Source organism: Botrytis porri (genome assembly GCF_014898465.1).
Source record: "Botrytis porri strain MUCL 3234 chromosome Unknown BPOR_006, whole genome shotgun sequence".
Lineage (NCBI taxonomy): Eukaryota > Fungi > Ascomycota > Leotiomycetes > Helotiales > Sclerotiniaceae > Botrytis > Botrytis porri.
In genome coordinates, this window is record NW_024066080.1 from 2,721,492 (window position 1) to 2,734,624 (window position 13,133).

The following is a 13,133-nucleotide window of genomic DNA, read 5'->3' on the forward strand; positions in this document are numbered from 1 at the left end:
TCAGAGTACCAATATCTACTAGTTTAGACTAGTAGACTCGATGGAAGTCTTCAAACTCCAAGCGCAGTCCAACATTCGATATGATCTCAACGTTTTAAATCTTCTGAATTATCAAGTTGAATCCAGAAATTTGAAGCCTCTCATTATCGAAATGCAGCTCAAACTATTGGATAGCCTGGATCCTTCATCCTTATACTCATGGGATCAACAAAGAGAAGTTTACTCAACATGCCATGCTCAACACCCTAACCTTCTCCCATCTCACCCCATCCTTCTCCCAAACGGTCTCGCCCTCCATCCTCTCCTTCCCACAAACCTCTCCGCCATGAACTCAGCATCATACCACAACATATCCAACTCACACCCTACCATACAAATTTTCTCCGGCAACATCTTTCTATCCACATACGTAACACCAAGTCTCGAATCACACAAATCCGTTCCAGGACGTATATACGCATATTTGAATAGTGGACTCATATGTTCCAGACCATCTTTAGGCGCATAAGAAGGTCTCGCTGCAATCGAGACGAATTGCGGCGTCACAAATCCACACACGGGGTAGAATGCACATACGCTCTGGATTTTGCCTTGAAGAGAGGAAGCTTGTGGAACTGCGAGAGAACAACATCCGCCAGCGCTGAAACCGCCAATAGCTACTTTAGAGCGGACGAATGGGAGAGAATCGTCTTCGAGGATGGAGGTCACGATATCGGTTAATTCGTTGATGAGTTGAGGGAATTTGGCGTTGGGAGCTTTGAAGTAGTCGAGGGAGATGACTAGGATATTGTGTTTGGAGGAGAAATAGGAACAGAATTCATCGTCGATGGCAGGGATACCGAAGACGAATCCTCAGCCGTGGATGTTGGGTTGAAGGGGAGAGGTGGGGGGAATGAAGATTCTATGGGTGAGCGAGGAGTGGATGGGGTAGGTTTTGGTGAATGTAGGGAGGGTTGCTCGTCCGCGTACATAGGGCGATATGAGTATCGTGGTGAAAATCTTGGTAAGGGTTCTGATGATGTGTAATTTGAGCCAAAGAGTCATGCGTTTCTATACCGGCAGCGTTGGGTGGTAGATTGGCCCTTGGGGAAGCGGAGGTGGTAGAGCCATCGTTGATCTGAGGATTGGGCTTTGAGTAGTATCTAGAGTTGTAAATACACAAGTATAGTTTATGGGTGATCCTACTGTTTTATAAATTCAAATATTATACGACGTGTAAAGTCTTTGTGGACGGCTCGATGTGGACGCGAATTATATCCATACAAGCCCTCAAAAACACTCGTGTTAGCAAATCTTCCTGAAATATGAAGAAACTTCACAGTCATGTAAATTAAAGGCTACTAAAAAATTCTGCTTGGATTTGAAACAGGCATATCGATCGATTGATTAATGATTGAGTTCTGAAAATGGTACGGCTTTGATGTGCGTACCTACAATTCCGTCCACATCCACAGTGTTCGTGCCTACCCAAGTATGATTGCCGAGGTGAAACAAAAAGGTCACGTTTCTCCCCTACCCTGATTATCGGCTGAAAGGAATACTTCGGCACCTGTTGAAGTCAATTTACCAAAGTTATTGATTATATTTGGATGAACGATGCGATAGCGAACCTTTTAAAAGTATAATAAGACACATGAAGAAAAATGTAAGAGAATCATAACAAGATTAGATCACTTGCCACCACGCACCTCAAACTTGACATTCGCCAATCACAAGTCCATTTGCAAACGCCAACCATCAACTCCAAATTCTCCCCAAGAAAAATGATGCCCGCACCAAAAGCAAAATCACAGAGCGAATAAAACTATTGCAAAGGATATGGTAAACCCGGGAGTATATATAAAGAATGATTTTTTTTTTTTTGAAGAAGCAACCCATGGTCCAAAATTGCTTATCTCTCCTCGCAACATGTGGTTTTAACTTCGAAGCCTGAAGGAAAAGCTGATTTAGCCGGAACCCCCAATACTCCCACAGCCCAGGTCGTGTCCAATCATCCCAGTTTATACTCGATGAATTCTTCGGTAATTCATCCATGTGATATTCAAGAGGGAGTCAATGATTTGATGTGAAAGGAAAGGAAAGGAGTTAGAAGAGAGGAAATCTGAAGAGTGGATGGGATGGGATGAGACGGAGGAGAATTGTGGGGGTAGATGGGGTTGATGGGGTGGATGAGAAAGAGGAGGTAAAGAGGGAGAAGAGGGACTCTCCACTGCCAATAGGCCATTAGCCTCCCCAGCGATGTGAATGGCTTCTCTCTTTCGACCCAAGTACGCCAGCGCCTTATTGCATGAGTTGCAGTTTATACATCAATTTCCAACCATTCTGTATGCCTTCTAGGTCCGCGCTGGTAATTTTTGCCAACCTCACATTCAAACCACTTGCGTTGATTATAGAACTCTTCGAAAATGATAGACTTAACTAACGTGTAATGATAGAAAGCGTCTTCGCCATTGCTGCTGGGTGTTTCGAATGGAACGATGGATGCAGATCTGGAGATTTCGGAAATTGGCATTCCACATTTCGACCACTCTCGCATGCGAGTTTCTGGAGCTCTGCTCGATTGGCCGATCTTTATGTGACAAGGAGCATACCTGTGAGATTCAAATGCATATATGTAACCAGCAGTAAGGTCGCAATGATGCTTGAACGGTTTCTGGAGAAGTGATCGAATAGCGTCATTTATTGCTCGGGTACTTTTGCGAGAGGATCCATAAGAACAAAACTTTGGACGTTGTGGAAGTATCGCTGGAAGAATAGGATACTGAACAGGCATGGAATTGTAGGCATTAGCAAAGCCCGAGCTCATATGCCTGTTAACAACTATTTCTTCCATGTCAGTTGGAAAGGCCCCAGGCATCTTCAATACCATTTCAGCTTGGTCTTTTTCATCATCGTCATCTTGATAGTCAACTTCACCATCATCTCCTTTACTCTCGATTCGATCTCGACCCTCAGCAACTTTGGATTGCAAAGCTGCTGCTTGATATCTAGATCTTGAATTCCTTGACGTTCTTATGGGGGAATCATAAAGATTTCGGGGTCGTGCAGTTGCCCACTGATCCATTGATTCCTTGAAATCATTCGGTGGAGTGATTGGCAACGAATCACGTCTAAAAGATCTAATCGAAAATGTACTATGAGCAGTCGACATCGTACTGATGCTTGAGACCGAAGATGAAGAGGTAGGGAACTTGCTCAACGTTGGTCGATCGGGTGTTTTGTAAGGATTGAGGCGTGGCCGGGATGGTAGACTGGATGCCCGGTTTGCCGAGATGGAGGGGGATCGGTTACTTGAAGAGAGATGGGTCTGCGAATACCCGGGACTCGACATGATCAATCGGTTAGTAAAGAATGTAGTATGTATATGTAGATTTCAGATTCTATTGCCACACAACTTAGCTTCTCGGAGGTATTCTGTCTACCTACTTAAACGTTTGATTTGGGGCTGAACAATAAAGTTGTACCTTCGTTCGGAAACTGATACCACGCCATTTCTTCAATGATCAAGGAAGCTGGCCAATAATGTGTCAGGCATAGTCGTTGTAGGCCAATTAAATATCCGCAAATCCTTGTTCATTCGTTACAAACTCATCAGGGCCAACATGTTCGGTCTGCATGGCCGACAATGTGCTGTGATTAAATGCACACTTGCGCATTTACTGAGAAAATCTGCCTCGACGATAATAGAAGTTTTGGTATCATTGATTTTCTATGTTCCATTAGGTCCATGTGATGTTTCCAAAGCAGACACCTACTATGCAGTGCCAATTCAGACCACAATGAAGTTTCGACTTCAGGGTCATTTAAAATAACGAGATTAAATTGTTTGAGTATGGGACGGAAACCGAGGCCAAGCACATAAGAGCATACATCCTCATTCAATGGACAGAGGGTATTGTATTGATTCTTGGGTTTTGGTCTGGAGGCCAGATCACCGACCGCGTTGGTTTGTTTTTGGATTGTCCTGCAACACGACCGTGAAGTATGAGAGAGAAAATTCGCGAACCACAAGCATCAGTGTCTGCAAGCTCAAATCAGATTTCAGTGGGCGTATTCACGAGAAACACCGCAAGTAGATTTCAAGTGCTGGAAAGGCTCTCAAAGGTACAGGTGCCTTCTTCATCGCAAAAACGTCTTTTAGAAGGTCACTCAATGAGCAGGTGAGCGACAGGACTGCTCCATCATCTCGCGCGAACAAGTGAGGAGCAACTTCACTAAAAGGAGAGATCGATTTCAAGAAGCTCGAGCTCATGAGGTTACTACTGAGAAAGAATTGAGGCTTGAGCTCCCTAGCCACGTCACGTGCAGTACTGTGGCTGGTTGTGGTTGGTCTTGATGCTTGCAGCTCCAACTGTTCACCCTTTCCACTCTGTCGCTGCTGCAACGCAAACCTTTTTATCATTCGATCAGCGTCAGAACATTTATGACTGACTTGAGGAATTTACTGGAAAACAACGCTTTGCTAAACTTTTGATTTACAATTGAATAGCATTGACAGCAGCAAAGGAGTCGCTGGAATCCCTACCCAGGTGTCTAGACTGCCGTCGCTCAATGTGGAAATACATACCAAGCGTTTATATGGACCCCTTTTCCTCTTTGGAATACCAAGAATCAAAGGGGGAAGAAGTACAAAATCAACCATACTGCTTTGACTTCGAATGCTTCTCCCCCATTCTTGTCGATATAACTCGGGCTTGTAAAGCCTTAAATTAGTCACCTTGTTATACCGAGTACTTCATTCATACTTTCGAAAACTTCGACCATCTGCAGGAGAAACCCTTTCTAAGACTATTCCAGCATCACACAATTAAGTTTTCGAACGAGATGCATGATTTTCCGAAAAAACGACCTACGATGTTTCTGGAATCACTTCACACGAAACTGTGTGTAATTTCGACCTAGACTTGGCTTCATGACCCGAAAGTAGCCAAGGGGGTTGAACTTTTCGACGGGTATGCCAACAATACAGCCCTCCTCCGTCTATCAGTTCTACGCTGTCAAATGTCGTATCCGGAGATCAAATCCCGGGTACTCATTACTTTTCTCCCGTCAAAACAAGTATACTCGGGAGAATCGACCTCGAAAATCCAAAAACGGTGACATTCCCATCGTTGTACAGACTCCCCGTGATGATTTATCTGAAGCAATAGCTGTGCCACTATAGGTCACGATGCTTACCTTTTTCTGCACAATGGGTAATTATTCCATCTTGGCAACTTGCCATCCTTCCCCCACTCAAGTCCAATCCCATGGTGTCAATACGTGCTGTGGTACCAGTAGTACTGTAGGACAGCATTGGTACCGGTCGGAGAATTTCTATCTGCATATCTGGGGAACATACACGACAAATAATTTACTGTCGAAAATTACTACAGTTTCAATGGTTTATGGCCCATATGTTAATCTTTTTTATGAAGCCTGCGCCGACTATTCTAGTACTCTTGTTTACCAATTTGGCTCTTCTAGATTTTCTGTACTCATGTTGTTCTTATCAGGACGGTAATACGGATTCATTCTGTTCTAAAGAGGAAAGTGATATACAATCACATTTCCATTTTCCTACAAAAGAGGTCAAGTGATCTTCAGGCATCAAGTCGACGTGTTGAAATTCAATTTAGGCAATTGGCCGAAAATAATACACGTACTCAGGCCCTCTATCTTCAACAGCAATGCCTATATCATTGGTGCGCAAGCTTTTGTCCTCCATCTAGTCTATAGATAATTCCTCCCACGGATCTCGGCGGAAATTTGGATTTTTCCATCATACAAGAGATTTTCCCGCTACCACATAGTGCTGAACCCATATCTTGGTATCACCTTGGCACTCTAGATTGGGGGTTTGATCCGGTGTAGTTGGCGCTTATAGCACGCAGGCATAAGACTCCGATGACATTGTACTCTTTATACGCTCCAGAAACCACCGGCGATTAGTTAAATGCCAATATTTACAGTGGCCATCAGGATGCTGAGCACCGCTGAGGTATACCTAGGCTTACTGGGCCCTGACTGTTGGATTCCTAATTCATTAACATCCGGCATACAGATGGTCCTGCATTTCAATAAGGAAGATTAATGGTAAAAATTATCCACCAGGCATCGTGAGTTTCTCGGTGTTACAATATGCTGGATCGGGAGAGACCTCCGTCTCATCTGTTGATGCGGGGCAGAAGGATCAACAATATATAAAGAGATGCCCCTCCGAATAACGAAATCTAACTACACAACATTGCAACCAATTCCTAGATTGTGAAGTCAACATTCAATAATATCACACCGAGCACAATCATGCATTCTCTCTTGTTTTGGTTTACAGCCGCACTGCTGCCTTTCGCTCATAGTGCAGGTGTTACTGGATCAGCTTCAGGTGCTGCTCACGGAGTTAGTATTCATTGGTTTACTGCTCCTTTCTTGCATACTGACTTCGTTTAGGTAACTGGTGGTGGAAGTGCTAGCCCCGTCACACCTACTACAACTGCCGAGTGAGTCAAAGTGTATAATTGACATAGGAGCCTCAACTGATATACTTGTTTAGATTGGTCTCTTAACTTACAGACTCATCGCCACGAGTCATCCTTATCACCAAGACATTTGATTTCCGCGGTACTTTGGGAACTACCACTGCAACTGGTTGTGTACCAACTAGCAACACCTGCGGATCTAGTGGACAAAATGCCATCAATGCGAATGGATGGTGTGGATCTGCTCCCGCAACTACGGTCAAATACGATAATGCTGGTACCACCCCAATTCAGGTCAAGAGCAACAAGAGTATTGTTGGTGTAGGCAGCGCGGGTGTTATCATTGGTCGAGGACTCTATCTCTCTGGTGTTTCCAATATCATTATTCAAAATGTTCATATCACCAACCTTAACCCTTCATTGATTTGGGGTGGTGATGCTATCACGTTGGTAAGCTTTGTATCTTGAGGTAAAAGTGATCAAAAGGCCTGCATGCTAACTATCATCTCTAGGTTGGCACAGACTTGATCTGGATCGATCATTGTAAATTCTCTCTCATCGGTAGACAAATGCTTGTCACTGGATACAACGCCGCCGGCAGACTCACGATCTCCAACAATGAATTCGATGGTCAAACTTCCTGGTCCGCCACTTGCAACGGCCAGCATTACTAGACAATGCTCTTCTATGGTGCCGCAGACTACGTTACTCTCGTAAACAACTACATTCACCACTGCTCTGGCAGAGCCCCCAAGGTCGGTGGAAGCTCCGGCGATGCTATCACCATGCACGCCGTCAACAACTACTTCTACAATATCGCAGGAGATGATTTCGACATTGGTGTCGGCGCTGCAGTCTTGTTGGAGGGCAACTACTTCCAATCTGTCACAACTCCTATCACAGCTGCTTCTTCCTCAGCTAGAGGTTCCATCTTCACCACCGTTTCTAGAACCGAATCATCTTGTACCGCATACCTCGGCCGTGCTTGTGTCACAAATGCAGTTTCAAGCTCGGGAACTCTTCCAGGTTACGGTACCACCGCCTTCTTGGCCACCATCAAGGCCAAGGAAAGTGGCTATGTTCCTGCTGCGATTGCTGCTTCTTCGGTCCCCGCTTACGTTGTGGCCCATGCCGGTGTTGGCAAGCTCTAAAGAGGAAGACTCTTGAACTCATTTGTTCGTAGAGCTCATGACTTTCGCCCTCTTTCACCTTTTGAAACGGGCTCATTCTTGAATGTACCACTCATCATGTACATAATATTGTTGGAACTTCTCGCTGTACATATTCGAAGTTCTTTCTTGTACATAATTTTAGTTATACATATCTAAAACATTTACCTTGAAATCTTTTCTGTTACTATAATATCATTAGCCGTGCGTGTTCAAAATATTGCTTTTTTTTGTTTTCTGAATGAATGTGCTAAAGTCGAATCATGTTCTCAAGTCTGTGATTGTTAAAAACTTTATTTTCACTTCCGTCTTCGCCCCCGTTATTCACTCTACCCGAGAGATGTAAAGCTTCCAACTTGGTCTAGGTAGGTACTTTAAGTTGGCCTCGCTTATTCATTAATAGGATCATCGGGCTGAGTGATATGGGATGGCCTCAAAAGGTCTGGTTTAGTTGATAGGAAGCCTAGCCCACGGAACCAACAATTGTCATTTGCGCTTCGAGTGTTTTGTCCATGGACGATAATGGTGCAGTTTTTTTTAAGTGTTTTTCTTTTCTTTTCAAGAAACACTAGTCTAGAGTTTTAGGTGGTTTCTGAAGAGCGAAGAAACAATGGATAAATGTATTCTATATTACCATGTTACTATAATTATATGCTGAATCGTCGCATTGTATGAATATCATTCATTCCTCTCCCCCTCTCATCACTCCATCCGCTCCCTCCATTACCCATCACTCATTGCCCATTCAACTCTCCTAGTCCTCAAAATTTCACACCAACAAAAACCCACAACATCATCACCACTTCTCGACAACCATGATGATCGATATCTGTTACATCTCTCTCAACCCTCCTATTGATAACCCCATTCATCGGATGTGCATCTTCATCTAGATGCTTTGATTTTCCTTTCGAGGTGATTGTTCTTGCGAAATCGTGAGTTCTCTGTTTGAGTACTTCTGCTAGTACGGATGGGAGCATTTTTCTTGCAGAAATGTATGGTTGTTTGGGGAGTAGAGAGTTTTTGGTCATTTTTTGAAGAGGGCGGGGGGAGGGGGGGTGTTGAGATTGTTCAATGTGAAAAGTGAAGAGTGGAGAGTGTATCATTCGATTCCGGGGGGGGAATACAGGAAAGATTTCTCGCGAGATGGAAATCCCGCTTTGATTGGGACGGATATATGGACAAACTTCACATATAACATGGACTTTTCTATTTTTCACCCATTCCATTTACCCCGTCTCAATATAGATATACCCAACAAGGTCATTCAACATGGTCTCGTTGTGAATACCGCAAGTGCGGCTGTCACCAGAGAGGCCTTGTGGGCATAAAGAAGTCGGGTTCTTTGGTTGAGGTTGGATTTTGGGCGACACTGTCGCTAGGATGTTTGTTTTACATTTCATATCGTAGTGGAGTGGTGTGTAATGGGCTGTATTTGTTTATGGTCGGTCTCGATGGGTCGGGCGTGTAATGGGCTGTAGCTGTTTATAGACACAGAGATGTCGGAAACATGCCAAACAACCAGATATTCAAGAATCATACACCATAGCACTTTGAGGTTTCACCTTGCAATATCAAACAAGAACAATAGAAATAACCAACTCGTACAAATATTCGAAAACAAATCATCTAGACAACTCGGATACGATCATCTTTCTCGATATCCCGGATGTTTTGGATGGATTACACACTTCAGATATGGTAAATAGTGTAGGTACCTATGGGTGTAAAGGAACAGAATAAATATGTAGATGAGATATCGAACATATGGAAGAAGCGAATTGGTCAAGAGGCCTATTTGTAAGGAGAGGACATTGAGGATCGGATTCAAAATGTTGGTGTATGGATATTCGAAGTACTCATCTGGAATCTTGTGGAGACATGTATCTAGATACGGCACGATAAAACACAAGCGAGGAGCAAAGGAGAGCGATCACTTGCAATTACGAAAATTGGAAACCAATGTTGTTGATGAGAAATTTTATTATTACGCATTAAAATATCGTGGTATCGTTACAAACATATATACAGTTTTGTCAGTTTTGGAGACATAATCGGCCAAATTGCAATGAGTTGTGCAGGTCCTTGCCTGCATCATTTTTCCATCCCACCCCATCTCATATATCTAAATATCGCTCCGACAGTACCTAGAAAGTACCATTGGGATTTTGATATTGATGACTTCCTCTGTATCCCTCAGCTGGCATTTCTGTTGCATGAGGTGGTGCATACATGGCCGGGCCTGTACCATAGTCCACACCATTAACCTGATGACCATGAGTACCAACGACTGGGGATACAGGAGCATGTCCATATCCAGTTTGTGAACCATATCCTTCGTGAGTTCGTGCCACCATGGTTGCATCTGTAGCATTTGAGGTTCTCACATCATTAGGAGTAGAGTGGATGGGTAATGCGTCAGGCTTTTCCGAGACAACTCCTCCAGCCATGTATTCACCATCGTGAACTCGTTGACGTTTTGGCCAGAATCTACCACGGGTTCTACCCGCTGTATAGCCATTGCTGGGAGATGGACCGAATGCCTTTTCTTTTTTGTGGTGCTTGATGAGGGCCAATTCGACAAAGAGTGAGATGAAGAAGAAAACACTAATTTTAATGTTAAATGTGATGTCTCGTGTTTCCTTGACTGCTTCTTTGCACATAAAATGAAAGGATAAAAATAGAAGGTACACTTACGCAGCGACAATCGAGACAGCAAAACAAGCTGTGTTCAATCTACAGCTGTCGGACAAACTGGGTAGAGTTGTGTCTCTCGAGGCTCCCACTCCAGAAAGTCTTTGATTCGTGGCCGCGATTCCATTGCCCAAAGGTGTATTCACATATCCGGAACATGATCTACCATGCCTAGTGGCATAAGCTACATAGATGAATGCGCCGGTAAAGCAGAAATCGAGGATAATAGCGATGATGGAAAAGAACATCAAACCGGCGACACAACAGAGAAGACTGAGTCCCAGAACTGTATAGAGTGCACCCGAACCCGAAATACCCTCGACGGCTTTGATGTACGTAGCGATCGGAAGATTATTGGTGGAGAGTTTGGCGAGGAAATAGGCAAAGATTCCAAGAATGATAACCGAACAGCAGAATTCCACGCCGCGAAGGAACCATTGAAGGGCTTTGAGTGCTACGCCGCCACCTCTCATGATGAAATAAATATATGAAGGTTTGTGTTACTATTTTGGGTATATGTGGGTATATGTGGGTATATGTGGGTATATGTAGGTATATGTAGGTGTCGATGGGGACAATATCAGATCCGATCCAAAGTCGAAATTGTGGACAATAAAGAATGAAATATGGGAGTTTAGAGAAGAATGAAGTATATGAAGTATATGAAGTATATGAAGATCTGCAGATGATGTCGTCAAATGGAGCCGGGGTTGGATTATAAACTATAAGATATAAACTATAAACTATAAATCGAACCATTCGTCAGCGGGGAACCAACAATGATGATAATAAACAAGTAGATGAGGGGGTGTGGGTGGGGTAACCTTCATTAAGTAAGCCTAGTTCTTCGTATAAGTTTTCTTTGTTTTACTGTTTTACTGTTTTACTGTTTTTGGTTGTTTTCGCTCGGCCCTCCTTTGTTTATTTGAGTCTTCACTCTTCTCTTCGAAGCAGGTTTGGAGTAACTTTGGTGGCTGTTCTCAGTTGCCGCCAAAACGATAACGGCCGAGATCAAGGGATCAAGGGATCGAGGTTGCAACCATGATTGCTGATTCGTCAGTGGCGGAGAGGAAAAACGAAGCTGATAAGCCACAATGTTCGAAAACAGCTGGAGCTAGAGCTAGAGCTAGAGCTAGAGCTGGAGGTTCTTTATCAATTGATCACGTGAAATACTAGCACAGCCACTATGGGAGGAGTTCTCTCAGCACCTTCCAATCTCTAAATGAGACCTGATCGCCGATGACCTGTACCTAGGTATTGACAGTAGCCTTTCATACCGGCATGTTTATGGGCCGAGGGAATTCAAACCCAAAAAGACGTGGAAATAGGTAGCGCAGGGTCAACCAAACCCCTTCTGAGCACTTACATTGGCATCTACAGTTGAACTCAACAATACCTACATTCCGTACACTTGTACATCACTCATAGAATCATATAGAAGTTGCATACTCAGGTGCAAACTATGAAATATAACGAGTTGAGCCCTGATTGCTGCATGGTTGTATTTTGGTTCGTTTAAGTATTAGCCGTAAAATCTGGTTTCCATAATGTCGTTACGTTGAAACATATACCCTCTATAGAACGTTCCAAACTGCTCACTAGATGCTAGGTACCGCTATTGAGATGAATGTTATATTGTTCTTGTAGATACAATATATGTAGATCAATATATGTAGATACAATATATGTAGATACAATATATGTAGATACAACAGATGTAGATACAACATATAGTCTTAAGAGGTATGATATAACTTAAACGACTCCCAAACCCAGGTATCCTAACAAGCCCAAGATGTCTCCCCATATTACTCACTCCCTTTAACCTCACTTCTTCTTCTCTCGCTTCATCATCTCTACCTTTGCACTGATAACGCTATTCCTCAACTGCATCGCATTACCAATATCACAGAATGCCACATACATTGCATATATTGGTAAGAAAACCCACAACATGTTGAAGAATACCAAGTACACCCATTTGAACATAAAATTACTCGTATCCAAATTCTTACAGCCGATTAACCATTCTGGTGCAAATGTCATGAAACCTATTATTCGCGTACAAAGTTAGCAAATACTTTTTTTATCATTTGACAGACAGAAGAATCCCATAAGCATACCACCATACAATTCCCCCGTAGCAAGCACCACCATCCAAAAGTTGACTCTCCAATCCTTCCTCACAATCCCCCAACAAATCCAAAGTGCCAAAGGTCCAGCCCCAAGCACAGTCAACAACTCCAAACTAACCACTGTCAAATCTGCACCCGCCCATCTTCGATCTGCTTGCGCATAAACCATCCACAATTTACTCGCCCAATTATCTGCATATTGTGCTCCATATACATATTCGCTTGTGCCCAAGAAATTAGAGATAGCGACTGGATGGGCAATTGATGAATCGAAGGGGATGCGAGAGAAAAAGCAGTTGTAGAGGAAGGAGCCTTCGAAGATAGTGTGGATGAGGAAATCAAAGAAGTGCCAGATGAAGAGGATGCGAAGGGAGGAAGGGGTAGTGGGTGCAAGAACGCGGATGGAGAGAATGTAGGAGGATACGAGAATTGCGACGACGCCGAGGAGAGAGAGGATGGTGGTTTGATCGATGTGCTCCATTATGGAAGACATGGTAGATGTAGAAGGCGTGCAAAAGTTAATTGACTCAAGTTCAACTCACTGATCTGCCAAGATTTGGAGAGTTCCTGTAAATGAGAGGTAAAGACAATTGAAGTCAATGGACAACTCGATCCCCCTGTCGGTCTACACGTTCGAATGAATGCTCCAGTTAAAGGTGAAGCTTTGGCAATTTTCA

At 43.5% G+C, this 13,133-nt stretch overlaps 5 protein-coding genes across 5 annotated transcripts; 1 reads left to right on the top strand and 4 right to left on the bottom strand.

The window, feature by feature from the left end:
- Positions 1-261: 261 nt before the first annotated feature.
- On the bottom strand, positions 262-1,325 carry EAF01_005324 (uncharacterized protein; the record flags this gene model as incomplete). Its single annotated transcript, XM_038913579.1, has 3 exons — positions 262-779; positions 1,057-1,142; positions 1,186-1,325. The coding sequence occupies 3 exons, from the start codon at positions 1,323-1,325 to the stop codon at positions 262-264; spliced, it is 744 nt and encodes a 247-aa protein (XP_038771665.1).
- A 974-nt stretch (positions 1,326-2,299) lies between these two features.
- On the bottom strand, positions 2,300-3,331 carry EAF01_005325 (uncharacterized protein; the record flags this gene model as incomplete). Its single annotated transcript, XM_038913580.1, has 1 exon — positions 2,300-3,331. One exon carries the CDS (start codon positions 3,329-3,331, stop codon positions 2,300-2,302), a length of 1,032 nt encoding a protein of 343 aa, XP_038771666.1.
- Positions 3,332-6,285: 2,954 nt separating this feature from the next.
- EAF01_005326 (uncharacterized protein) lies at positions 6,286-7,609 on the top strand (the record flags this gene model as incomplete). The annotated part of the gene is made up of 4 exons (XM_038913581.1): positions 6,286-6,378; positions 6,430-6,479; positions 6,644-6,908; positions 7,133-7,609. The coding sequence occupies 4 exons, from the start codon at positions 6,286-6,288 to the stop codon at positions 7,607-7,609; spliced, it is 885 nt and encodes a 294-aa protein (XP_038771667.1).
- A 2,165-nt stretch (positions 7,610-9,774) lies between these two features.
- On the bottom strand, positions 9,775-10,794 carry EAF01_005327 (uncharacterized protein; the record flags this gene model as incomplete). The annotated part of the gene is made up of 2 exons (XM_038913582.1): positions 9,775-10,234; positions 10,325-10,794. 2 exons carry the CDS (start codon positions 10,792-10,794, stop codon positions 9,775-9,777), a joined length of 930 nt encoding a protein of 309 aa, XP_038771668.1.
- Positions 10,795-11,981: 1,187 nt separating this feature from the next.
- EAF01_005328 (uncharacterized protein) lies at positions 11,982-13,117 on the bottom strand. Its single transcript, XM_038913583.1, has 2 exons — positions 12,445-13,117; positions 11,982-12,372 (listed from the first exon to the last, which is right to left on the bottom strand). The coding sequence occupies exons 1-2, from the start codon at positions 12,947-12,949 to the stop codon at positions 12,149-12,151; spliced, it is 729 nt and encodes a 242-aa protein (XP_038771669.1). The 5' UTR covers positions 12,950-13,117; the 3' UTR covers positions 11,982-12,148.
- Positions 13,118-13,133: the final 16 nt, after the last annotated feature.